At 38.0% G+C, this 24952-nt stretch overlaps 2 protein-coding genes across 2 annotated transcripts; both read left to right on the plus strand.

Moving 5' to 3' along the window:
* Positions 1 to 1597: 1597 nt before the first annotated feature.
* On the plus strand, positions 1598 to 3144 carry LOC115936297 (SIN3-HDAC complex-associated factor-like). Its single transcript, XM_031016468.3, has 2 exons — positions 1598 to 2365; positions 3091 to 3144. Exons 1-2 carry the CDS (start codon positions 1766 to 1768, stop codon positions 3142 to 3144), a joined length of 654 nt encoding a protein of 217 aa, XP_030872328.2. The 5' UTR covers positions 1598 to 1765.
* Positions 3145 to 6811: 3667 nt separating this feature from the next.
* OR5A1 (olfactory receptor family 5 subfamily A member 1) lies at positions 6812 to 21703 on the plus strand. Its single transcript, XM_055356202.2, has 2 exons — positions 6812 to 7179; positions 13474 to 21703. The coding sequence occupies exon 2, from the start codon at positions 13507 to 13509 to the stop codon at positions 14452 to 14454; it is 948 nt and encodes a 315-aa protein (XP_055212177.2). The 5' UTR covers positions 6812 to 7179; positions 13474 to 13506; the 3' UTR covers positions 14455 to 21703.
* Positions 21704 to 24952: the final 3249 nt, after the last annotated feature.

The raw sequence follows: 24952 nt of genomic DNA on the forward strand, positions 1-24952 counted from the left end.
TTCAAATGTATCATTTACAATACAACAGCATTTTTAAAAACATGAAATACTTAGGTACAAACCTAATGAAATAAGTACAAGATCTGTGTGCAGCAAACTATAAAACACTGATGAAAGAAACCAATTATCTAAATATGTGGAGATATATACCATGTGTATGGATTAGAAGACTCAATGTAGTGCCATAATAAATATCAATTCTCCCAAAATAGATCCTATATTCAATACATTTTAAATCAAATATCAACAGGATTTTCTGTAGATATTTTCAAATTGATTCTAAAAATTTTTATGTTGATGCTGATCATTTTGAAAAAATAAAAATAATAAAATAAAATCTTTATGGAAAGATAAAGGAACTAGAAGAGCAAAAATAGTTTTGAAATAGAAGAACAAAGTTGAGGGACACACACATTACTTGCTTTAAAAAAATACGCATACAGCTACAATAATTAAGAAAGTATGATATTGGAGAAAGAAAAGAATACATAAATCAATGAAACACAATAGACAGTTCTGTTCTGAAGAACAGAAATAGACCCACATACTTACAATCAAATGACTTTCATCAATATGCAAAAAACAGCTCAAATGAGAAAGAATATACTTTTCCACGAATAGTGCTAGGACAATTGGATACCACTGTGCCAAAATATGAAACAGTTTTTACTTCACACCATACACAAGAAATTAAATCATACAACTAAATGTAAAATATAAATTATAAAATTTCTAGAAAAAAGATTTTTTCTAGAAAAATCTATAAAAAATCTATAAAGATTTTTTATAGAAAAAGACACATAGAAAAAAATCATTATGACTTTGCATTATGCAAAGATTTCCTAGGTGTTACACCAAACACACAATTAATAAAAGGAAAAATGATAAATCAGACATTGCAAAAATTGAGGATTCTGCTCTCAAAAAATATTAATGGAATGAAAAGACAAGTTACAGATTGGAAAAAATATTTTCAAATTATATATTTGATAAAGGAATTGTATGTAGCATATATAAAGAACTTTCAAAACTAAGTATTACATTTCAGAAATTTTTTAAATGGGCAAAATATATGTGAACACATAATTCAGCAAAATAGATACATGGATGGACATATGATACTCAACACCACTATTCATTAACAAAATAGAAATTAAAATCAAAACTAAACCCCACTTGTATCTATTAGAATGGCAAAAAATAAAAATAAAAAACAAGTAGCATATAGTAAGTGTAGCCATTCTGGAAAACAGTATAGATATGCCTCAAAAAACTAAACTTAGAACTGCTATATGACCCAGCAATCCCACTACTGGGTATATATCCAAAAATAATGAAATCAATATGTCAAAGAGATAACTGCACTCTCATGTTTATTGCAGCACTATTCACCATAGCCATAATATGAAATCAAGCTAAATGTCCATTAATGGATGAATGGCTAAAGAATATATAGTATATATACACTATTCTGCCTTCAAAGAAAAGAAAATCTTGTCATTTGCTACAACATGAATAAACCTGGAGGGCATTATGGCAAGTGAAATAAACCTGGCACAGAAAGACAAATACTGGGAAAAGCGGAATCTACACCTTCCCGGCCAGCGGTAGCAACTGCGGAACTGCAGGAGACAATCTTTCTAGACAAGGCAGTTGAGGAGGAGGGAGCGCTTGAGGGGGACTGGCCTGGCGTGCACTCCGCACCTCGGGGACATTATTGCGCGTGGAACGGCTGCTTTTGGAAGACTATTGCCCAGAAGAAAAGATGTTTGGTTTTCACAAGCCAAAGATGTACCGAAGTATAGAGGGCTGCTGTATTTGCTCCAGTTCTCGATTCACTGACAGTAAACGCTACGAAAAGGACTTCCAGAGCTGTTTTGGATTGCATGAGACTCGTTCAGGAGACATCTGCAATGCCTGTGTCCTGCTTGTGAAAAGATGGAAGAAGTTGCCAGCAGGATCAAAAAAAAACTGGAATCATGTGGTAGATGCAAGGGCTGGACCCAGTCTAAAGACTACATTGAAACCAAAGAAAGTGAAAACTCTATCTGGGAACAGGATAAAAAGCAACCAGATCAGTAAACTGCAGAAGGAATTTAAACGTCATAATTCTGATGCTCACAGTATCACCTCAAGTGCCTCCCCAGCTCAATCTCCTAGTTACAGTAACCAGTCAGATGATGGCTCAGATACAGAGATGGCTTCTGGTTCTAACAGAACACCAGTTTTTTCCTTTTTAGATCTCACATACTGGGAAAGACAGAAGATATGTTGTGGGATCATCTATAAAGGCCGTTTTGGGGAAGTCCTCATTGACACACATCTCTTCAAGCCTTGCTGCAGCAATAAGAAAGCAGCTGCCGAGGTTTTCTTCTAGGGTTTTTATGGTTTTAGGTCTAACGTTTAAATCTTTAATCCATCTTGAATTGATTTTTGTATAAGGTGTAAGGAAGGGATCCAGTTTCAGCTTTCTACATATGGCTGGCCAGTTTTCCCAGCACCATTTATTAAATAAGGAATCCTTTCCCCATTGCTTGTTTTTCTCAGGTTTGTCAAAGATCAGATAGTTGTAGGTATGCGGCGTTATTTCTGAGGGCTCTGTTCTGTTCCATTGATCTATATCTCTGTTTTGGTACCAGTACCATGAACCCAAATGTCCAACAATGATAGACTGGATTAAGAAAATGTGGCACATATACACCATGGAATACTATGCAGCCATAAAAAATGATGAGTTCATGTCCTTTGTAGGGACATGGATGAAATTGGAAACCATCATTCTCAGTAAACTATCGCAAGAACAAAAAAGCAAACACCGCATATTCTCACTCATAGGTGGGAATTGAACAATGAGATCACATGGACACAGGAAGGGGAATATCACACTCTGGGGACTGTTGTGGGGTGGGGGGAGGGGGGAGGGATAGCATTGGGAGATATACCTAATGCTAGATGACGAGTTAGTGGGTGCAGCGCACCAGAATGGCACATGTATACATATGTAACTAACCTGCACAATGTGCACATGTACCCTAAAACTTAAAGTATAATTAAAAAAAAAAAAAGAAAAAAAAGAAAGCAGCTGCCGAGAAGCCAGAGGATCAGGGGCCAGAGCCTCTGCCCATCTCCACTCAGGAGTGGTGACAGGTTTTTATGTAGAAGGGGAACAAAAAAAAAAAATCTGAATTTTGAAAAACCACAAAGCTACAAACTGACCCTCTTTTTTTTTTTTTTTTTTTTTTTTTGAGACGGAGTTTTGCTCTTGTTACCCAGGCTGGAGTGCAGTGGCGTGATCTTGGCTCACTGCAACTTCCGTCTCCCGGGTGCAAGTGATTCTCCTGCCTCAGCCTCCCAAGTAGCTGGGTTTATAGGTGCCTGCCACCAGACCCGGCTAATTTTTTAGTTTTAGTAGAGACGGGGTTTCACCACGTTGGCCAGGCTGGTCTTAAATGACCCTCTTATTTTTAACTTGGATACCTGCTATTCTGCCAAAAGACAATTTCTAGAGTAGTTTTGAATGGGTTGATTTCCCCCACTCCCACAAACTCTGAAGCCAGTATCTAGCTTACTAAAAAAAGAGTTGTATATAATATTTAAGATGCTGAGTATTTCATAGGAAAGCTGAATGCTGCTGTAAAGTGCTCTTTAAGTCTTTTTTTTTTAATCCCCTTTTAATGAATGAAACTAGGGGAATTTCAGGGGACAGAGATGGGATTTGTTGTATGATAAACTGTATGTAGTTTTTAGTCTTTCTGTATTGAGAAGCAGTGGTTGGGGCATTTTTAAGATGGCTGGCTACTCTTGTTTTCCCTCATGATAATAAATTTGTCATAACTCAGTAACATGAACTTGCCCCTAGAGGTAGTTGTTAATAATTTTGAAATATTAAGGTCTTGCCAAGCTTCTGATGATTCAAACCTGTACTACTGATTATTAAGCAGGACAGACTGAGCTTTCTGTTGCAAATACCTTGGAGGAGAAAGTAATTTCTAAATATACAGAGAGGTAACTTGACTATATATGTTGCATCCTGTGCCTCCCTTCATATTAATATTTGATAAAGATTTTAATTTATGTAAAACTTCTAAAGCAGAATCAAAGCTCCTCTTGGGGAAATGGCAAGTCTTTAGGACAGGCAAGACCCTGTACGAATAGTACCAAAGCATTACCGCATGGTAGAGAACACACTCAATTAAAAATGTTAAGCTATCTGAAAAATAAAATGTGCAAGTTTTCAGGATGGCACAAAACAAAGGTTAATGCTTCTTGGGGCACGTTTCTTAGAGGGCTTCCTGAGTGTGTAAATATAATCGACTTGTTTGTGTTACATGACTTCTGTGACTTCATTGAAAATCTGCACAATTCAGTTTCAGCTCTGGATTACTTCAGTTGACCTTTGTGAAGGTTTTTATCTGTGTAGAATGGGTGTTTGACTTGTTTTAGCCTATTCAATTTTTATTTTCTTTCACTCTGTATTAAAAGTAAAACTTACTAAAAGAAAAGAGGTTTGTGTTCACATTAAATGGTTTTGGTTTGGCTTCTTTTAGTCAGGCTTTCTGAACATTGAGATATCCTGAACTTAGAGCTCTTCAATCCTAAGATTTTCGTGAAAAGCCTCTCACTTGAACCCAAACCAGAGTACTCTTACTGCCTGTTTTCTAAATGTTCAGGAAAAGCATTGCCAGTTCAGTCTTTTCAGAATGAGGGAGAAACATTTGCCTGCCTTGTAATAACAAGACTCAGTGCTTATTTTTTAAACTGCATTTTAAAAATTGGATAGTATAATAACAATAAGGAGTAAGCCACCTTTTATAGGCACCCTGTAGTTTTATAGTTCTTAATCTAAACATTTTATATTTCCTTCTTTTGGAAAAAACCTACATGCTACAAGCCACCATATGCACAGACTATACAGTGAGTTGAGTTGGCTCTCCCACAGTCTTTGAGGTGAATTACAAAAGTCCAGCCATTATCATCCTCCTGAGTTATTTTGAAATGATTTTTTTTGTACATTTTGGCTGCAGTATTGGTGGTAGAATATACTATAATATGGATCATCTCTACTTCTGTATTTATTTATTTATTACTAGACCTCAACCACAGTCTTCTTTTTCCCCTTCCACCTCTCTTTGCCTGTAGGATGTACTATATGTAGTCATGCACTTTGTATTAATATATTAGAAATCTACAGATCTGTTTTGTACTTTTTATACTGTTGGATACTTATAATCAAAACTTTTACTAGGGTATTGAATAAATCTAGTCTTATTAGAAAATAAAAAAAAAGAAAGACAAATACTGTATGCCCTCAATTATGTGAAATCTAAAAAAAAGTGAACTCATAGAAGCAGAGAGTAGAATGGTGGCTCTCAGGGGCAGGGGTTGGGGGAGCAGGGAGATGTCACTTAAAAGGTACAAAGTTTCAGTTAGACAGGAGAAATAAATTTTGGAGATTTGTTGTACAGCATGGTGACTATAATTAATGATAATGTGTGTAGTATACTTGAAAATCACTGAAAAAGTAGATTTTAAAATGTTCTCATCAGAAAAATCATAAGTAGGTGAGCTGATGGATATGTTAATTTGCTTGATTTAATAATTCTTCTATGTATATATATATCAAAACGTTATGTTATATAACATAAATATATACAATTTGGCATTTGTCAATTTAAATAAATAAATAAACAAAGAGACCTAACTCTCAATAAATAAATACATACATACTTAAGGAATGCACGAACGAATAATTTCTCCCTTATCCATGTTTTTCCTTTGAATTCTACTCTCCAACCATTTTTTTCTCTGCCTGGTTGGATAGCTTTCTCTCCTTTAAGTAGCCATGGAATTGAGATCAGTCATCCACTGTTTATTGTAGCTACTTTGAAAAGACCGAAGTTCCATGTTCTCAGCTTAAGAAACAAGAGAATCAAATATTTTACTTTTTCCCCTCCACCTGAAAGCACATGTACTAATGGCTTGCTTTTTGTTAAATGTGTGGCCCCATATTACTTTTTATTTGTATGTAGCTCTCCATAGAATAAAAGTTCTACATCTTTATATTACACCTTTATATTCCATAGCAGAATAAGTTTTTTAAAATGTTTTAAGAAAAAAATGCCCTATTTCTAATGTCTCTTTCCTGGAGGAAGATAGTAGGTTTCTGTGGAAAGAAAATGGATTTATGAATTGAGGGGTATGATTGACCATATAAACACATTTATGTGAGTTTCAAAATAAGTGCATGTGTCATATATTTATATGCAGTGTTTGGTATTACACAGGGTTCAAATATCAGATCAATCCCTTACTAGCATAAAATTTCGATCAATTTATTTTGCTTCTCTGAATTTCAGTTTCCTCCTCTGCACGGGGAATTTGGGAGAACTTAGTGAGTTAACACACATAAGGCACATAGTATAGTGCTTAGCACGTAGTAGGAGCTCAGGAAGGTTAAGGTCCCATCCTTTTAACAAACTTCTGGCCAAATAGGTTCTACTAAGTAATGGAAAAGAGTCAATAAATATGTATTTATAGATAGGCAATGTTGCTTTATTTTGTGGAGTGGTGTTTTACCTATCCTTATGTTCCACTGCTATCCTGAGTTTTTTCGTCATGTACTACCAGAAAATATCTTGATTGGCCTTGGGGGATTGGAGGCCCTAGCCACTGGGATGGAGTTTAATAAGCATCAGTTTTGGAGCTTTTAGAGTTTGCGTTCTAGACAACCCCAGAGAGCAATTAATCATAAAGCTGTGAAGTTCGGGTGATACATTCCTCCCTTTCAAAAAGACCCTCAGGGGCAAATATAATGAAACATCTCCAAGGACAGAAGAAAAAAAACCTCTCCCCAATTTACCCCCAACCGCAGCTTTGAACATTTTCTCAAAATGACCCTAAATGCAGATATTAGCTGATGCCAGAAGAGCTTCTTAAAGATTACAACCTCCATCCTTTCTTTATATATCTTTTTCTTCCTTTACTCTGCCCCAAAACACACCTTCTATGCACCAAGAGGATATTTTGATCCTTGATGAAAAAACCAGCCTCAAGCTCTCTCTAAACTCATTAGCACTTTGGTAACTGGAAGCAGCCACTGAAACCCGATTAAACTCCTTCCAAAGCAGAACAACTCAAAACAGGTATCAGCTAAAGGGCAGACAGAGCAGGAGCAACAGGGTAAGTGCAGTTTGCTCTTTGTCTTCATGCCCATATTAATCTCACGTGATAGAATTCCCTATATCCACAAGCCCATATAGGTAACCAATAAGTTCTTTGACTTTTAGTTTTTCTCCCTGCACCTCTCAATGCTATTTGTCTTTCCTGAAATTCAGCCAAATCTTTTTTTGTACTTTTTAAAAAATAGACCTTATTTTTTAGAGCAATTGTAGAGTCACGGCAATATTGACCAGAGATTTCCTATTTATCCTTTTACTCCTACACATGCATAGCCTCCTCCATGATCAATCTCCCCCACCACGGTGGTACATTGTTACAATCAATGAACCTACATTGGCACATTATTATCACCCAAAATCCATAGTTGACATTTGGGTTCATTCTTGGTGTTGTGTATTCCGTGGGTTTGGACAAATGTATAATGACATGTATCCACTGTTATAGGATCATCCATAATAGCTTCACTGTCCTAAAAACCCTCTGTGCTCTCCCTGTTCACCCTTCCCTCTCCCTGACCCCTAGCAACTACTGATCTTTTTACTGTCTCCATAGTTTTGCTTTTTCCAATATGTCTTATAGGTGGAATCATACCCTATGTAGCCTTTCAGGTTGATTTATTTCACTTAGTAATATGCACGTAAGTTTCCTCCATGTCTTTTCATGGCTTGATAGCTCATTTATTTTCGGTACTATACTTTTCAAGACGTCTGCTGTATACTATTTTGTTTTCAAGCATTCTCTGCTGTCATTTAAGTACTTAAGTAGAATATGGAAACTTTGAATTTACAGATTTTTTTGCCAAAGTTTTTTAAATGTACATTATTCTTTTCATATTTGAGCTTTCTCCAATTCAAAATTGAAATTCCAGATAACATGCGGAAATTTAGGATTTGCATTCAAGTTTGTTGTCTGTCTCAGATAATTCTATGCTCTTGATTTATCAGTTGAATAATTTTCCCAGTGCAGTGTTTTATTAATTGTTGTATATGATACCCTGTTTGATATAGTTTGAGTGTTTCTTCCCTCCAAATCTCATGTTGAAATGTAATCCCCATTGTTGGAGGCGGGGCCTGGTAGGAGGTGATTGGCCCATGGGGCGGATCCTTCATGAATGGGGTAGTGCTATCCCCTTGGTGATTAGTGAATTCAAGCAACAGCTGATTGTTTAAAGAGCCTGGCCCCTTTCTGTTGCTCTCTCTCTCTTGCGTCTGCTCTCACCATATGAGATATCTACTCCCCCTTCACCTTCCGCCATGATTATAAGCTTCCTGCAGCCCTCACCGGAAGCAGATGCCAGCACCACACTTCTTGTACTGTCTGCCAAACTGTGAGCCAATTAAACCTCTTTCTTTATAAATTATCCAGCCTCAGGTAGTCCTGAAAAACGGCCTAGTACACTATTCTATATTGTCTTAAATGGGACATATTACTAAAAGAGAGCTAAAAGAGACACATGGTCTCTTCAACTGGTAATCAGCTGACTATTAAATGTTCAGTGGCATTTTTTTTAAGTCTTCAGAAAATCATGATGAATTATTAGCTTTATAAATGCATTAATTGTTCATTACAAATTTTGTGAACAGTAAACCCAGCATACTATTAGATGCTAAGGTAAAACAAATATGAAACCAATCTTTTCAAAAACCAAGGTTACTCTAAGGAGGGAAATTTGCTCACCGTGATAATCTGAGTGAGGCATTTAAGAGCCTGATTCTGAAATCACAGCCCAATATTGGTTCTTCTCTACTGCTCCCGTGATGAGCTTCCTGAAGTACATTTGAGCCCTTGCAACTACCAAGATGATTAAAAGGGAATGACATTTCTGAAGGAACTTCTATGCCCTTACACACAGCCTCAATTATTAGTAAGCAATCCAAAAAGTAATTTAGAAGCCCTGTAATCCAGACACACTTTACATAGCAGATTTTCCAAACACTGCAGAGGCCTCTAAACTCCAAAACCCTCCTTCTCTTTTCTCACTAATGCTATGAGTGATACCATCTGAATCTTAATTCTTGAATTAAAGTCTTGGCCCCTTTAGCATTGTCACCTTACATTGAGAGGAGCTCCTCATTTCATCAATCATTTGTACATTCAGATAAAAGAAAGACCTGGAAGAGCAGTATCTTGAGGGCACCAGGCACTGGCAGGGATGAGAGGAAAATGGCATTATGAAGTGAAGGACACCAGATCAGGATTGGCGGGGAAATCACAGAACACCTCCAACTCCACAATTTGGCTGAGGTCCTTATCATTCCATGTTTTCCTCCATCACCAACTGTGTCTGTGAAGCTCAAATGAGGCAAATTTTGTTACAAAGTTTAACACTTCTTCCAGATATATTTGATGGAAAATGAACAGAATCATAAATCAACTCTACGAGTCCCCATCAATTATCCAGTATCTTCTATGTGCAAAGGTCTATGCTAGGTGCTTGGTTTTACTGTATTATTATCTTCCCGTGTCAGTCAAGGATAGTGTAGTTCACAAAGATGCTGGAACTGCATCTATGAGTCTAATGAGGTCACTGAGCCTCTCAGACTCTTCCTCTTCAGCTCTGTAAAATAGGTGTTGATTATACCTGGTGTTGATTATATCATAGAATTGTAGGGAGTCCAGGCTCCCCAAGTTTGCTGCAAGAGTGAATAAAACTTCCTTTCCCTCTCAAGGGAAGAAGCACCTCTTCGTGACAGAGTTCCATGCCATAAAGCACTCCATACAACCCTTAAGATACCTTCTCTCTAATGTTCTAAAATAAGCTGCAGGGCATCCATATGTGGGAATAAAACTCTACATATGCTTTTCCTTTTGTTTCAATTTGTCCAGCTCCACTTTCTGTTTCTGGGGCTGGGAAATCTCATCCTTAAATACAAAATTTCTCCCTCCTGATGACAATATTCAAAACAGACTTTCAATTAACCCATCAGACTCCAATCATTAAGTTCCTCAACCTCACTCGTAAACACTTCTTACAAATCTGCATGGTCCATTAGTGAACTTCTTATTTCTCTGACATAAGCATACTTCAACCTATTACATAAGGAGGAAGGGTTTCAAAATTAATGGTCGGTTCTATCAATAATATTTTAAGGAATAGTTGCTGCTGATAACAATCACAGTCCCAGTTTATTAAGCAAACATTCTATCTCAAGACCCACCATGATCCCTTTATACATTATCTTAAGCAATTTTCAAGCTCTGTTAAGTAGTTACTGTTTGTTTTATTGTTGTTTTAAGACAAGGTCTCCCTTTGTCACCTAGGCTGGAGTGTAGTGGCATGATCACAACTAACTGCAGCCTCAACCTTGTGGGCTCAAGCAATCCTCCCACCTCAGCCTCCTGGTAGCTGGGACCACAGGTGTATGCCACCATGCCCTACTAATTTTTTCATTTTTATTTTTATTTGTAGAGATGAGATCTCACCATGTTTCTCAGGCTGGTCTCGAGCTCCTGGCCTCAAGCAATCCTCCAGCCTCTGCTTCCCAAAGTGCTAGGATTGTGGGCATAAACCACCACACCTGGCCAGTAGTCACTGTTATTCCCATTTTACAAATGAGGAAATTGAAATTCAGAAAGGCTAAATGAGTTGCCCAACATCCCACAGCCGGCAAGTGGCAGAGTCAGAATTAGAACCAGTCTTTTTCTAAAGCCTACCCAGAATCAAACCACTACCTTCTCCCACTCCCCTTTCTTCTAACCTGAATGGGTGCCCCCAGATGACCCTGAGTCATAACACAGACCTCAGGTTTCTACCTTGCCAAATAGCTGTACCTCTACGGAATGTGTGAGGCCTCCCGCAGAGCTCTTTTTGTTTTAGCTCCCAATTTCTCCATGTGACTCTACATCTGCTCTCGATTATGCCAAAGTTTGTTGCACGCTCCTCTTTTATTTCCTTGAAGGATAAAGAATCCTCTGTTGACTCTAGAAAGTTCACAAACCTTTCACAAACAGGAGCAAAACCTTAGAATATAGGATGAAGCTTAAAGTCATACCGACAATAGTGGGACTAATGTGATGAATATCTAAAACTCTGCACAAATGACAGCATGATGATAGCTAAAAGGAGCTTCACATTCTCCCATTATCCAAATTTGAGGGGTTTAGCACTGAAAAATAAGTAGAAGCAACTATTGAGAGGGGAGAAATGGGCCCCAATTTCAAGGGCATCTCTCTGTGCAAGTTCCAGGAAAAAAATATTAAGAATGTCAATGAGACCTTAACTGGCAATGAGTAGATGTGGATTGATTTGTGAAAATTGAGGATGTCGAAATAAAGTGGCTCTCCTAAATTGAGCAGAAAAATTTGGCACAAATAGAGTATTACTTCCCAAATTGCGAAGTTATTGACTGGCAATGAGTTCTATAATATATACAAGTTACAAAGGTTTGTGTACTATGATACAAACACCTATGCACATAAACATATACTTGTACATAAAAAGTATACACCAAAATATTAAGAGTTATTATTTCAGGAGATAGATGATAATGTTCAGTTTCCTTTTTTTATTAATCAGGAACATGATTTTTTGTTTCAATAGTTCACATTTGTATATTGATCATATTAATCAAAATATCTCACAGTTCTTTAATTTAAAAGCCAGTTAAAATAATTTCATTGATTTCCAAATTATTTGGATTAAGGACTGAAGAAGGATCAAGATATATTCCAAACCTTTAAGGGTCATTCACCATAAGCCACATGGCCCTCTGACCACATTCTTCCTGGTACTTTCTGTAGGATTAGGGAAACCTACCAGTTTCAGAGACCTGATGACTGCAGTTCTCTTCTGATTAATGTGCATTGAGACTCAGTGTGGATGTGTGAGGGGGCAATGGGAGTCCTTACTGGTGTGGATTTAATAAAAGTCCCTGATCTTGAAAGATGCTTCATGCACTAAAAATTCAAATAATTTGATTGAGGATACTTTGTAACTTAGGTTTAAAATAACAACAGCAACAACAACAAATACTTATAGAACAGTTACTATGGGCCAGGCATGTTCTAAGAAGATTAGATGATACATGATGATGATGATAGATGGTAGATAGATGATAGACAGACAGATAGATAAAGATGGATAGAGAGATAGATAGATGATAGATAGATAGATAGATAGATAGATAGATAGATAGATGATAGATAGATGATAGATGATAATTAGACAGATCCTATAACAAAGTAAATACTATTGTTATCTCTAATTTTACAGAGAGAGAGAGTTCAAGTGACCTGGTCAACATCGCACATCTACTAAGTGAAGCTGAGAATTAAATCCAGGCAGTCTAGATCCAGAGCCCACACTCAACAACTAGACAACTCAGGCCAGGGGCAGTGGCTCACGCCTGTAATCCCAGCACTTTGGGAGGCTGAGGTGGGCGGATTGCCCGAGGTCGTTCGAGACCAGCCTGACCAACATGGAGAAACTCCGTCTCTACTTAAAATACAAAATTAGCCAGGCGTGGTGGCGTATGCCTGTAATCCCAGCTACTCAGGAGGCTGAAGCAGGAGAATCACTTGAACCCAGGAGGCGGAGGTTGCGGTGAGCTGAGATAGTGCCATTGCACTCTAGCCTGGGCAACAAGAGCGAAACTCCATCTCCAAAAAAAATAAAAAATAAGAAATGAATAAATAAATAAAATAATAACTCAGAATGCTCAGACTAAGATAAATTTGAAATTCAACCTACATTAGTATATTTGGACCCAATATTTGACAATTAAGAGCATTTTTACATATATGTGGCCTAATCCTTTGCATTAAAAACATTCTATCTGATTAGTCGTCTCACAACTACATAGCTGAACCTAGTTCCATTGATCTTTCCTTCCTAATATTGAAACTTAGGTAAAGTAGATGAATAGTTATTCCAAGGCATGACCTGACTTACCTGAGGCACACAGAACTGTCCTAATAATTACTCACTGGTCACTTGTTATGTGCCAGGCACTTAAAACAAATCTGTGAATTAATTGCTATCATCCAGTTTTAAGGATAAATAAACTGAAGCCAGAGATGTTAGCTATCTCACCCAAAATGGTGGAGGCAGGAGTTGATCCTAGGGATTTTGGGTTCAAAAGTTAGATTCATTATCAACTACACTATACTACCTAAATATTTAAGATGATGACTGCAACTCCCTTCTTTGAGAGAGAGAGACTGAGATTGAGACTGAGAAAGAGAAAGAGAGTCTTTGCATAAAGCTGTAACCTGTAATCCTCTGCCCTCCCTCTCAAGCATTTTGTAGTTATTTGCTAATATCACCTGTAATGTGGACTGTCATTACTATCCCAGGTCTGCATCTTGTCCTTGTGGTCCACGGGAAGCATGTCCATAACCAAAGCCTGGAACGGCTCATCAGTGACCATGTTCATCCTCCTGGGATTCACAGACCATCCAGAACTCCAGGCCCTCCTCTTTGTGACCTTCCTGGGCATCTATCTTACGACCCTGGCCTGGAACCTGGCCCTCATTTTTCTGATCAGAGGTGACACCCATCTGCACACACCCACGTACTTCTTCCTAAGCAACTTATCTTTCATTGACATTTGCTACTCTTCTGCTGTGGCTCCCAAGATGCTCACTGACTTCTTCTGGGAGCAGAAGACCATATCATTTGTGGGCTGTGCTGCTCAGTTTTTTTTCTTTGTCAGCATGGGTCTGTCCGAGTGCCTCCTCCTGACTGCTATGGCATACGACCAATATGCAGCCATCTCCAGCCCCCTTCTCTACACCACTATCATGACCCAGGGCCTCTGTACACGCATGGTAGTTGGGGCATATGTTGGTGGCTTCCTGAGCTCCCTGATCCAGGCCAGCTCCATATTTAGGCTTCACTTTTGCGGACCCAACATCATCAACCACTTCTTCTGTGACCTCCCACCAGTCCTGGCTCTGTCTTGCTCTGACACCTTCCTCACTCAAGTGGTGAATTTCCTCGTGGTGGTCACTGTCGGAGGAACATCGTTCCTCCAACTCCTTATCTCCTATGGTTACATAGTGTCTGTTGTCCTGAAGATCCCTTCAGCAGAGGGCCGATGGAAAGCCTGCAACACGTGTGCCTCGCATCTGATGGTGGTGACTCTGCTGTTTGGGACAGCCCCTTTCGTGTACTTGCGACCCAGCTCCAGCTACTTGCTAGGCAGGGACAAGGTGGTGTCTGTTTTCTATTCACTGGTGATCCCCATGCTGAACCCTCTCATTTACAGTTTGAGGAACAAAGAGATCAAGGATGCCCTGTGGAAGGTGTTGGAAAGGAAGAAAGTGTTTTCTTAGGTCCTGCGTAGAAACTTATTTATCCAAACTGCTGGAGAATTAAACGATCCAAGCCTTCACCTCCACCTCTGCCTCAGGCAAGGGAGATATTTGGTGCTCTCATTTGTGGAGACTTCAGATTCCTCTCACCCTTCCTCATGGTCACTTGTCTACTGACTGTGCCATAGATAGCCAAAAAGGGAAGGAATTTCTTCAGAAAAAAAAAAAAAGAACCTCCCCAGGATAACCTATTTTCACAATAATCACAATAACTAGCCTTTATTGGGCCCTTAGTATGTACCAGGCACAGAAGTTATTTAATTAAATACTCATTGCAGTACTAAAATACACAATGAACTATCTGTATGTTACAAAATAAGGAAACAGTGTGTCAGCAAGGAAAATTAACTTGCTCAGGGTCACCAAGGAAGAGGCAGAACTCTCATTCACACCAAGGTCTTCCTGACTCCAGAGCCCACGGTCTGCCCAAATGCTGCACTCCACATTCAACAAAAAAATAGCCCAAAAGTAGTACAAGTATATAACTCTTGTTACTGGCATATGGCAGAATCTGAAAAGATACACTATGTGTAGTTAAGGTAAATTAGAAAAACAAGATGCCTACCTCATCAAATGCCCTCTCTAGGATCTCCCTGTTGAATTCCAATTATGGCTACTGAGTAATTTGCTAAGCAAATGCTGAAGGACATTCCCCTTGGCTGCCATTTCTCTCTTTCTCAGCTATGTAAGGGCTGGGAAATTTGAGTCCAATGGTGTCATACCAATACTCTTCTTTTCTCAGTCTCAGTCCCCTAAACTGCCTATCAGTCAGTACCTCCTTGATTTTTCTTTAATATTTCACTAAATGTTGTATTTTTTTCTTTTAATTTTATTTTATTTTATTTTATTTTAAGTTCCAGGATACATATGCAGGATGTGCAGGTTTGTTACATAGGTAAACATATGTTATGGTGATTTGCTGCACCTATCCACCCATCACCTAGGTATTAAGCCCCACATCCATTAGCTATTTATCTCGATGCTCTCCCTCCTCCCTGCCTCCTGACAGGCCCCAATGTGTGTTGTTCCCCTCTCTGTGTCCATGTGTTCTCATTGTTTAGCTCTTACTTACAAGTGAGAACATTGGATATTTGGTTATCTGTTCTTGGGTTAGTTTGCTGAGGATAATGGCTTCCAGCTCTATCCATGTCCCTGCAAAGAACACTAATTCCTTCCTTTTATGGCTGCATAGTATTCCATGGTATATATGTACCATATTTTCTTTATCCAGTCTCTCATTGATGGGAATTTGGGTTGATTCCATGTCTTTGCTATTGTGAATAGTGCTGCAATGAACATACACATGCATGTATATTTATAATAGAATTATTTATATTCCTTTGGATATATACCCAGTAATAAGATTGCTGGGTCAAATGATATTTCCATTTCTAGGTCTTTGAGGACTCGCCACACTGTCTTCCACAATGGTTGAACTAATTTACATTCCCACCAACAGTATAAAAGTGTTCCTATTTCTCCACAGCCTTGCCAGCATATGTTGTTTCTTGACTTTTTAATAATTGCCATTCTGACTAGCGTGAGATGGTATCTCATTGTGATTTTTTATTTGCATTTCTCTAATAATTAGTGATGTTGAGCTTTTTTTCATATGTTTGTTGGCCATACAAATGTCTTCTTTTGAGAAGTGTCTGTTCATGTCATTTGCCCACTTTTAGATAGGGTTGTTTGTTTTTTTCTTGTAAATTTGTTTAAGTTATCTTTGTCAGATAGATAGATTGCAAAAATTTTCTCCCATTCTGTAGGTTGTCTGTTCATTTTAATGATAGCTTCTTCTGCAGAATCTCTTTAGTTTAATTAGATCCCATTTGCCAATGTTTGCTTTTGTTGCAATTGCTTTTGACGTTTTCATCATGAAATCTTTGCCGGTGCCTATGTCCTAAATGGCATTGCCTAGATTTTCTTCTAGGATTTTTATAGTTTGGGGCTTTACATTTAAATCTTTAATCCATCTTGAGTTAATTTTTGTATAAAGTTTAAGGAACTGGTCCATTTTCAATTTTCTGTATATGGCTAGCCAGTTTTCCCAGCACCATTTATTAAATAGGGAATCCTTTCCCCATTGCTTGCCTTTATCAGGTTTGTCAAAGATTCAATGGTTGTAGATGTGCAGTCTTATTTGTGAGATCTCTATTGTGTTCTATTTGTCTACGTGTCTGTTTTTGTACAAGTACCATGTTGTTTTGGTTACCATAGACTCGTAGTATAGTTTGAAGTCAGGGAGTGTAATGCCTCCAGCTTTGTTCTTTTTGCTTAGGATTGTCTTGGCTATACTATCTCCTTGATTTTAACCATGCCATTCCTTTACCAGTTCAGGACCTGCCTCCATTTCACAGTTTTGTGTCCTTTTTGATCACCACACCCTGAATTCCCCTTGCTATCTTCTATCTGAACCCATTGCTCCTATAAAATTCCTGTTTCTCCTCTTGAATAAATTAAACCTTGCAGCCCACATTGGGTGTAATTTATTTGCCATCATCTCAGGGAGGTATATCCCAGGTTCCCACCTCCAGATAATTACCCTTTCATTTCAGGCACTCACAGTGGAATTGTCCCACACAACTATTTCTGCTGGTAAATCTCTCTCTCTGGCCACTTGTAATACATTCACATTTCCATTGATGTAGGTCAATTGGATAAGTAGATATTTGATTTGATTGTTCATATAACAGAATTAATTATTTCCTCCATATCTGGAAGAACATAAACAATGCATAGGAAAGCAGAGATCCCTTCTCAGGTTTCCTGGGTTCTTCATCCTCTAAATTCATTCCCATCCACGGCCAATAAAACGTAGAATGACTCCTACAAATCATATATACAGGTACTCAGAGAGAGAGAGTTGAAATTTGCTGAGTGCTTACTAAATTTCAAGTTCTATTCTGAACATTTCATACATGTTAAGCCATTGAATCCCTACTGACACAGCCATTGAGTGGAAACTGACTCAGTATGGCTCCTGAGACTAAACTCATAAACACTTTGTGACATTTCCCCCAAGTGGGCCCCTGATTAGGTTGAAGTGGGGAGGTTTTATAGGGGCAGCCAAATATACCACCCAGGTAAAATACTAGAGAAACTCAACATATGCCTCCCATTTCTGTCTACTGGAAGTATCCCATGCCTCCATTTTTCTATTGCACATCTTCCAAAATGTAGGCCCAGAAGCAGTGGTCACAGCTATGCCTAGAACTACAGAACAACTGCCACTGGGGTCAGGCTGGTGTATGAAACTGTAACAATTAGGCCAGTAAAATTTTAGGAATGAAAAGTTGACAGCATATCTGTATATTAAGGGATACTTGCTTTACAGAAATATCAGCAAATGAATCAAAAATTTACAGGCATTTTACCATTACAAGGGAAATTCAAGAAAGAATATGAGAAGGAGAGATTGTCTGATCCTCACCCCTATTTGGTTGCAGTTACATCATTAGCTTCTTCAGGCATTATTGGGTAGTAGAGAACAGCAGGAGGCAGGGAGACAAAAATCAAAATATCAGTTTAATAATGTTAAATCGACAGATAATGTTCTGTTGGAGGACATGGCTTTGATCTGGTCCTATGGCTGCCCCACAGTGTACACCAGAATTAGACAGGCTAACCCAGGAGAAGCAGGCTTGCCCTGTTGCACTAATTGCGTAGATGAGAGAAAATCAGATTACATGCTCCCTGCAGGGAGACAGATCCCAAAGAAAGAGAAGGAAGATCAGAAGGCCAAGTTCTCCTGTCTAATTTTTTTCCCAGATTCACCACTCCTTTAAATCAGGGGTGTCCAATCTTTTGGCTTCCCTGGGCAACATTGGAAGAATTTGTCTTGGGCCACACAAAAAACACACTAATGATAGCTGATGAGCTTTTAAAAAATCACAAAAAAACTCTTAATGTTTTAAGGAAGTTTACAAATTTGTATTGGTCCACATTCAAAGCCATCCTGGGCCGCATGAAGCCCACGGGCTGTGGGTTGTGCAAGCTTGCTTTACATCACTCCTACCTTCCTAGAAAGGACTGAGTGAAGGAGGAGGCACAAAACCTGCATGCCATTTCAGCGTAAGTCCCTCTCCAGGAAAAGGGAAGGAACTCCCCATACACATACTAAGATCTTTAAGGTTACTTCACCCTGATCCTCTAAGAAGTCCTAAACTGAAGTTCCATCCACGACTATGAGGGGCCACTAGACCAGGATCCTCATCTAGTGGAATCCAATTTGCCAGTATCTCCAGGTCTCAGTCAAGGCCTCTTTATGATGACGTTGGTCTCATCCAATGCTTGGATCTTACAGGATTATTATGAGCCCAAAAAAAGAAAATTGATTTTTAGAAATCTCTTAGAAAAAATTTAAAACATTATATAAATACCAAGGATTCCTGTTATTTTCAAATGCCACTTCCCCCAAGGAAGCATTCCCAGACTCCCTGGACCTCGCTAAATCCCTGGGCCAATCTCGCCCCATTCTTGCCCTTTGGTGTGAATCATCACAGTTGTAAGTTCATGCTTGAGAGTGGGGTCACATCTGTCTCTTCACAAATATATTCTCAGCATCTAGAACTGCCTGATATACAAAACGCAATAAACATACATTTTTGGTCAATTATTATAATTGATCTGTTAGAAAAAAAATCAATTATGTGACCCAAATTGTAACCATTGTCACATGAAATTGACTCTTGAACTATAATATTGTTGATGAAATTGCTGTAATCGTTATCACACAAGGACTTTGCATCAAATTTGATGTTGACATAATTTAGAGAAGGGGCCTTTGGAGATTCCTCAGACTTCCCTGTACACAGTTTCATCACCTCCTTATTAGATGTGCTATCATAATGGGTGTGTGTGTGTGTGTGTGTGTGTGTGTGTGTGAAAAGGAGAGAAAAAACATGCACACGTGTTGCTTAGTAACTTTTTAATAACTCCCATTGCATCTGCAACTGCCAACTTCTCCACTGAAAATATATTTCCTACAAATATCCAATATTACTCCCTATGCTAATCATTATAGCAGACTTCTTATTCAGCGTCAGTTAGGAACAGTGTAAACTGTTCATGTGTTTGGGTGAAGAAGGACAGAGCAGTGATGATGGGGAACTTGTCAGGCTCACTTTACCAATGCAAAGGTAGGTGAGGGCGTCCTGAAAATTTTGCACACCTACAAACTTATGATTTCAATAGTGTCTCTGAAAGGCAAAATGTCCATTTGCAATTCTGGAAGTATATGTCATCTTGAACTAAAAGCTTCAGGCTGATTAAGATCTCCTACCTCTAACCTAAAATACTGGGCTTCCTAAGACACATTCAAATAAGGTAATTTTTCAAAAATTAAAACTCATTCCATAAACATTACTAAGCCCCTACCATGTGTAAAAAAAAAAATAACTAGCATGATCTCTTTCTTAAAAGGTGATTAAAAGTTAGATGGCAGCAGAAAGACAACTATATAATGATATTAGGATTATGATAATATTAATACCCTATATTTGTATAAGGCTTTGAAGTTTACAGTGTTCTCTCATATGCATTAAGCCATTTAATTGACTTATACAGAAACATAAGTGAATAGGGAATGTAAGATGAGGCTGAAAATGGCGTAAAGGAAAACAAATACTTGTTGGGGAACTACTGCACATCAGGAGATGCAAAAGGACACCCATTTGTTCATTCATCTTCAAAAAGAATTATTGAATAACTGCTATGTTCCAGGTAGGAGCTGGGGATACAACAGTGACAAAAGAAATCCTTGCCTTCAGGGAGTTTACATTTGGAGGAAAAGGCAGACACACATAGACCCATAAAGGCAAGGAGTAAAAAGTGCTAGATTATCACAAGCAAACCTCACTATGCAAAGTAAGGTGTATGTTCCCCATTTCATGGAATAAGGTCCTGGGGTTCATAAAGGTTAACTTGCTCCGGGTCACAAGAGCCACAGTTTAAAATACTGGAACCTGACTTCGAAGGCTGTGCTCTTTTGAACAAGCTAATTCTATGTTCAATCATGCAACCCTGAGGTTACAAAATAGAAAGGCTATCGTTTGATCCTGACCTCACATTGAGCCTGATAGTCCAGAACCTTCTAAGGTGATTGACCAGAAGAGTAGGTGGAATAATGTTAATCTGAAAGAGAAGTCAACAGTAAGTAGATTTGACCTCAGTTCCCAGAGACCTGAGTTGGCTGATTCCAGGTTCTCCTCTGGGTGCCTCCAGCCAATGCCTCATGGAGCCATAACACACCAAAAGAAAAATTAGAGCTGTCTTTCCCACACACCCTTTTCCATAATAAGTCAGCTTCTTAGAACAATTTTAAAAACAAAAAAAAAGAAAAATACAAGATACAAAATATCAGAGCTCAAATTAATGGAGAACTTTTTTACTTTAAATTGTAAATAGGTGTAATACTTTTTCTGATTTTCATAATCAGAAGCCATTTAAAATCTTTTTTTAATTAGACACAACAGAACATCTTTTTAAAATAAAAATGCCAAAATCCAATTACCAACAGATAATGGCTACTACTGTTGTGATAATACATCTTTTCAGACTTCTAGCCATGTAGATATTTTTCCCAAAAATAACATCATGTGACATATTCAGTGTTTTAATCTGTCACTAAAAAGAAATCTTTCCATGTTTAAAAGTACAATTCTACATTATCACTTTGAATGTCTGCAAATACTTAATTGTACTATTGTGCCATATTTATTGAACAGCTTTTCTATATCAGATGCTAACTTAAATTCTAATTTCTACTATTTGAAACGGCAATGTGATGAGCTTTGTTTATATTTAGGACATTAAACATTTGGTGTATTAACTCTTTAGCATAAATTCCTAAAGTAGAAAGTTTGAGTCACAGGGTTTGTACATTTTACATTTTGACACATATTTCCAGAATGACCCCAGAAATGCTGCCCGTGTGTGCACTCCTATTAATCATATAAAAGTGTCACTTTCCCCACATCTATGCCAACAGTGGACTTTTCAACATTGGTTAATCTTCTAGATGAGAAATGATACCTCATTGTAATTTAATTTGTATTTCCTTTTTTCTTTCTTTCTTTCCCTTTTTTAATAGAGACAGGATCTTCCTATGTTGCCCAGGCTGGTCTCAAACTCATGAGCTCAAGAGATCCTCCCGCCTTGGCCTCCTAATATATTTATCTGATCAATAGTTGATTGACTGTCTTTTCACATGTGGGCTAACCAACTGTATTTTTCTGTGAATCATGACTCATTTTTGTTTTAAAGTATCAAAATGTCTGTGTCTTACAGATTTATAAGAGTTCTTTATATATCAAAGATGTTAAGCTTGTTTTACATTTTTTTAGATATTTTCCCAAGTTTTCTATTTATAGTTTTAGGCTTATTTATAATGCTTTTAAAATGTAAAAGTTTTATATTTTTACTTAGTCAAATATAATAATTATTAGTGTAATGCTTCTCTACTCCAAAAATTATGAAAACACTTACCTAAGTTTTATTCTAATATTTTAATTGTTTTATATTTTTGTATTTATATTATTAAGGTGATAAAATCTTCTTGTCTTCCATTTCTGTAAGAAGTTAAAGAGTGTTGCAATTTATTTCAACTCATGGTATCTATATATAAAAAGAAATTAAACATTCAAACACAATTAGAATTGGGCTGTGTCCTTTTTTTTTTTTTTTTGGAGACAGGTTCTTGCTCCATCACCCAGACTGGAGTACAGTGGTGCAATCACAGTTCACTGAAGAGTTTCGATGTCCCAGGCAGAATTGATCTGCCCAGTTCGGCCTCCTGCATATCTGAGACTACAGCATATACCACCACCAGGCCCAGCTAATATTTTTTGTAGAGACAGGGTTTCAGGCTGGTCTCAAACTCCTGGCCTCAAGTGATCTGCCCACTTCCATCTCCCAAATTGCTGGGATTAAAGGTGTGAGCCACCACACCCAGTCTGTTTCTTTTTTTTTTTTTTTTTTTTACTTTTATTTTAAGTTCAGGGGTGTAAGTGCAGGTTTGTTACATAGGTAAACTTGTTGTACAGATTATTTCATCACCAAGGTATTAAGCCTAGTGTCCTTTAGTTATTTTTCCTGATCATCTCTCTCCTCCCACCCTCCACTCTCCAAAAGGCCCCAGTATGTGTTGTTCCCCTCTGTGTGTTCCTGTGTTCTCATCATTTAGCTCCCACTTGTAAGTGAAAACACGCAGTATTTGGTTTTTCTCTTCCTGCGTTAGTTTGCTAAGGATAATGGCCTCCAGTTCCACCCATGTCTCTGCAAAGGACATGATCTCATTCTTTTTTATAGCTGCATAGTAATCCATGGTGTATATGTACCACACTTTCTTAACTCAGTCTATCATTGATGGGCATTTAGGTTGATTCCATGTCTTTGCTATTGTGAATAGTGTTGCAGTGAACATACACGTGCATGTGTTTACAATATGATGATTTATATTTCTTTGGGTGTATACCTAGTAATAGAATTGCTGGATGGAATGGTATTTCTGTCTTTAGATCTTTGAGAAATCGCCACACTGTCTTCCACAATGGCTAAACTAATTTACATTCCCACCAACAGTTTATAAGCATACTTTTTCTCCACAACCTTGCCAACATCTGTTATTTTTTGACTTTTTAATAGTAGCCATTCTGACTGGTATTAGGTGGTATTTCATTGTGGTTTTGATTTGCATTTCTGTAACGATCAGTAATGTTTAGCTTTTTTTCACGATTGTTGGCTGCATGTGTGTCCTCTTTTGAAAAGTGTCTGTTCACGTCTTTGCCTGTTTTTTTATGGAGTTGTTTGGTTTTTTCTTGTAAATTTATTTAAGTTCCTTATAGATGCTGGATATTAGACCTTTGTTGGATGCATAGTTTGCAAAAAATTTTCTTCCATTCTGCAGGTTGTGTTTACTCTGTTGGTCATTTCTTTTGCTGTGCGGCAGCTATTTACAATACCTTTATCATCAGTTAAAATTAGAAAACTAACGTGCCATTTGAACTAGTAAGTTCATTTCTGGGAATGTATCTTAAAAAGAAATCATAGATGCACATGAAAATGCATTTACAAAATGTTAAGTGCAGGATTATTCAAAAATACTAATCAGGGACCGACTAGGCAACTGAAGAGATCAAGGTATGGCTTTTGTAGCCCCTCACTTCTGTACATTCTACGAGCCTGACTCGAAATGCCACCCTCTCACCCTGGTTTCCGTACTTTCTATCTTAAGTCCTGAATCCCAAACTGCTGTGCTCTCCTGGCTGGTGTCTCGTTCCATTTTAGCCATCATGACTGACGCTTATTCTTCACCTGCCTGATTCCCACATACCTATGAAAACCTGTCTCTACCTTAGTAACCAATGTATTTCCCATCACATTCCACAAGGGATCAGGGAGATCTTGCAGCAATAACAAAGAACTACATACAGTAAAACAATAGAATGTAAGTAAGGAACTGTTAAGAGGCTACATGTGAAAAATTATGGAGTAGAAAATTAAGTCACTCATATGTTTTTGAATGTATGAAAGCCAAAGCAAAGATACATAGTCAGGGCCTGGCGCGGTGGCTCACGCCTGTAATCCCAGCACTTTGGGAGGCTGAAGTGGGTAGATCACCTGAGGTCAGGAGTTCCAGACCAGCCTGGCCAACATTGCAAAACCCTGTCTCTATTAAAAATACAGAAATTAGCCGGGCATGGTGGCGCGTGCCTGCAATCCCAGCTACTCGGGAGGATGAAGCAGGAGAATTGCTTGAACTGGGAGGCGGAGGTTGCAGTCAGCCAAGATCGCACCACTGCACTCCAGCCTGGGCAACAGAGCAAGACTCTGTCTTAAAAACAAACACACAGACACACACACACACACACACAAAGATACGCAGTCAGTTACACAATTCTTATTGCCTCAAAAAAGAACGCACATTGATGTCCCACGGGAGCTCTGCCTTGCACTTGGGTCTAGGTTAAATGTCTTCTTTGGAGTCTCCTGGGAAGAACTAAATAGATCTTGGCCTGAGTACAATCCAAAGATGGATGCTTTTCCTTGTAGACACTCTAATAAAAGGCAATAACATAATTCCAAATACATTGTACCAGTTAGTGTGTTACTGGATGCTGGCATATTAAAGTAAGATTTCTTTTGGGCTGTATACCTTAAATATGTGCAATTTTTAAAAGACTGTAAAAAGTTTTTTAATTGAAAATAAATAAATAAAAATAAAAAAGGCAACTCACTTCCACAGGAATGAAATTATTCTAATGGTGGAAGCATCAGGGATCTAAGAAGATCACAAGATTTTTGTTTAAGAGGAATTCTGTATGTTCTAACCCTTCAAACTAAACTATAAAATACACTCAACTGTAAGAGAACTGGCATGAGAAAAATTAAGAACTATGTTTCTTATGGAATACTTTCTTTTGCTTTTATTTCAGGGAAAATGCTGTATCCTTTTTTCATC

Source organism: Gorilla gorilla, chromosome 9 (assembly GCF_029281585.2).
Source record: "Gorilla gorilla gorilla isolate KB3781 chromosome 9, NHGRI_mGorGor1-v2.1_pri, whole genome shotgun sequence".
In the NCBI taxonomy this organism is placed as follows: domain Eukaryota; kingdom Metazoa; phylum Chordata; class Mammalia; order Primates; family Hominidae; genus Gorilla; species Gorilla gorilla.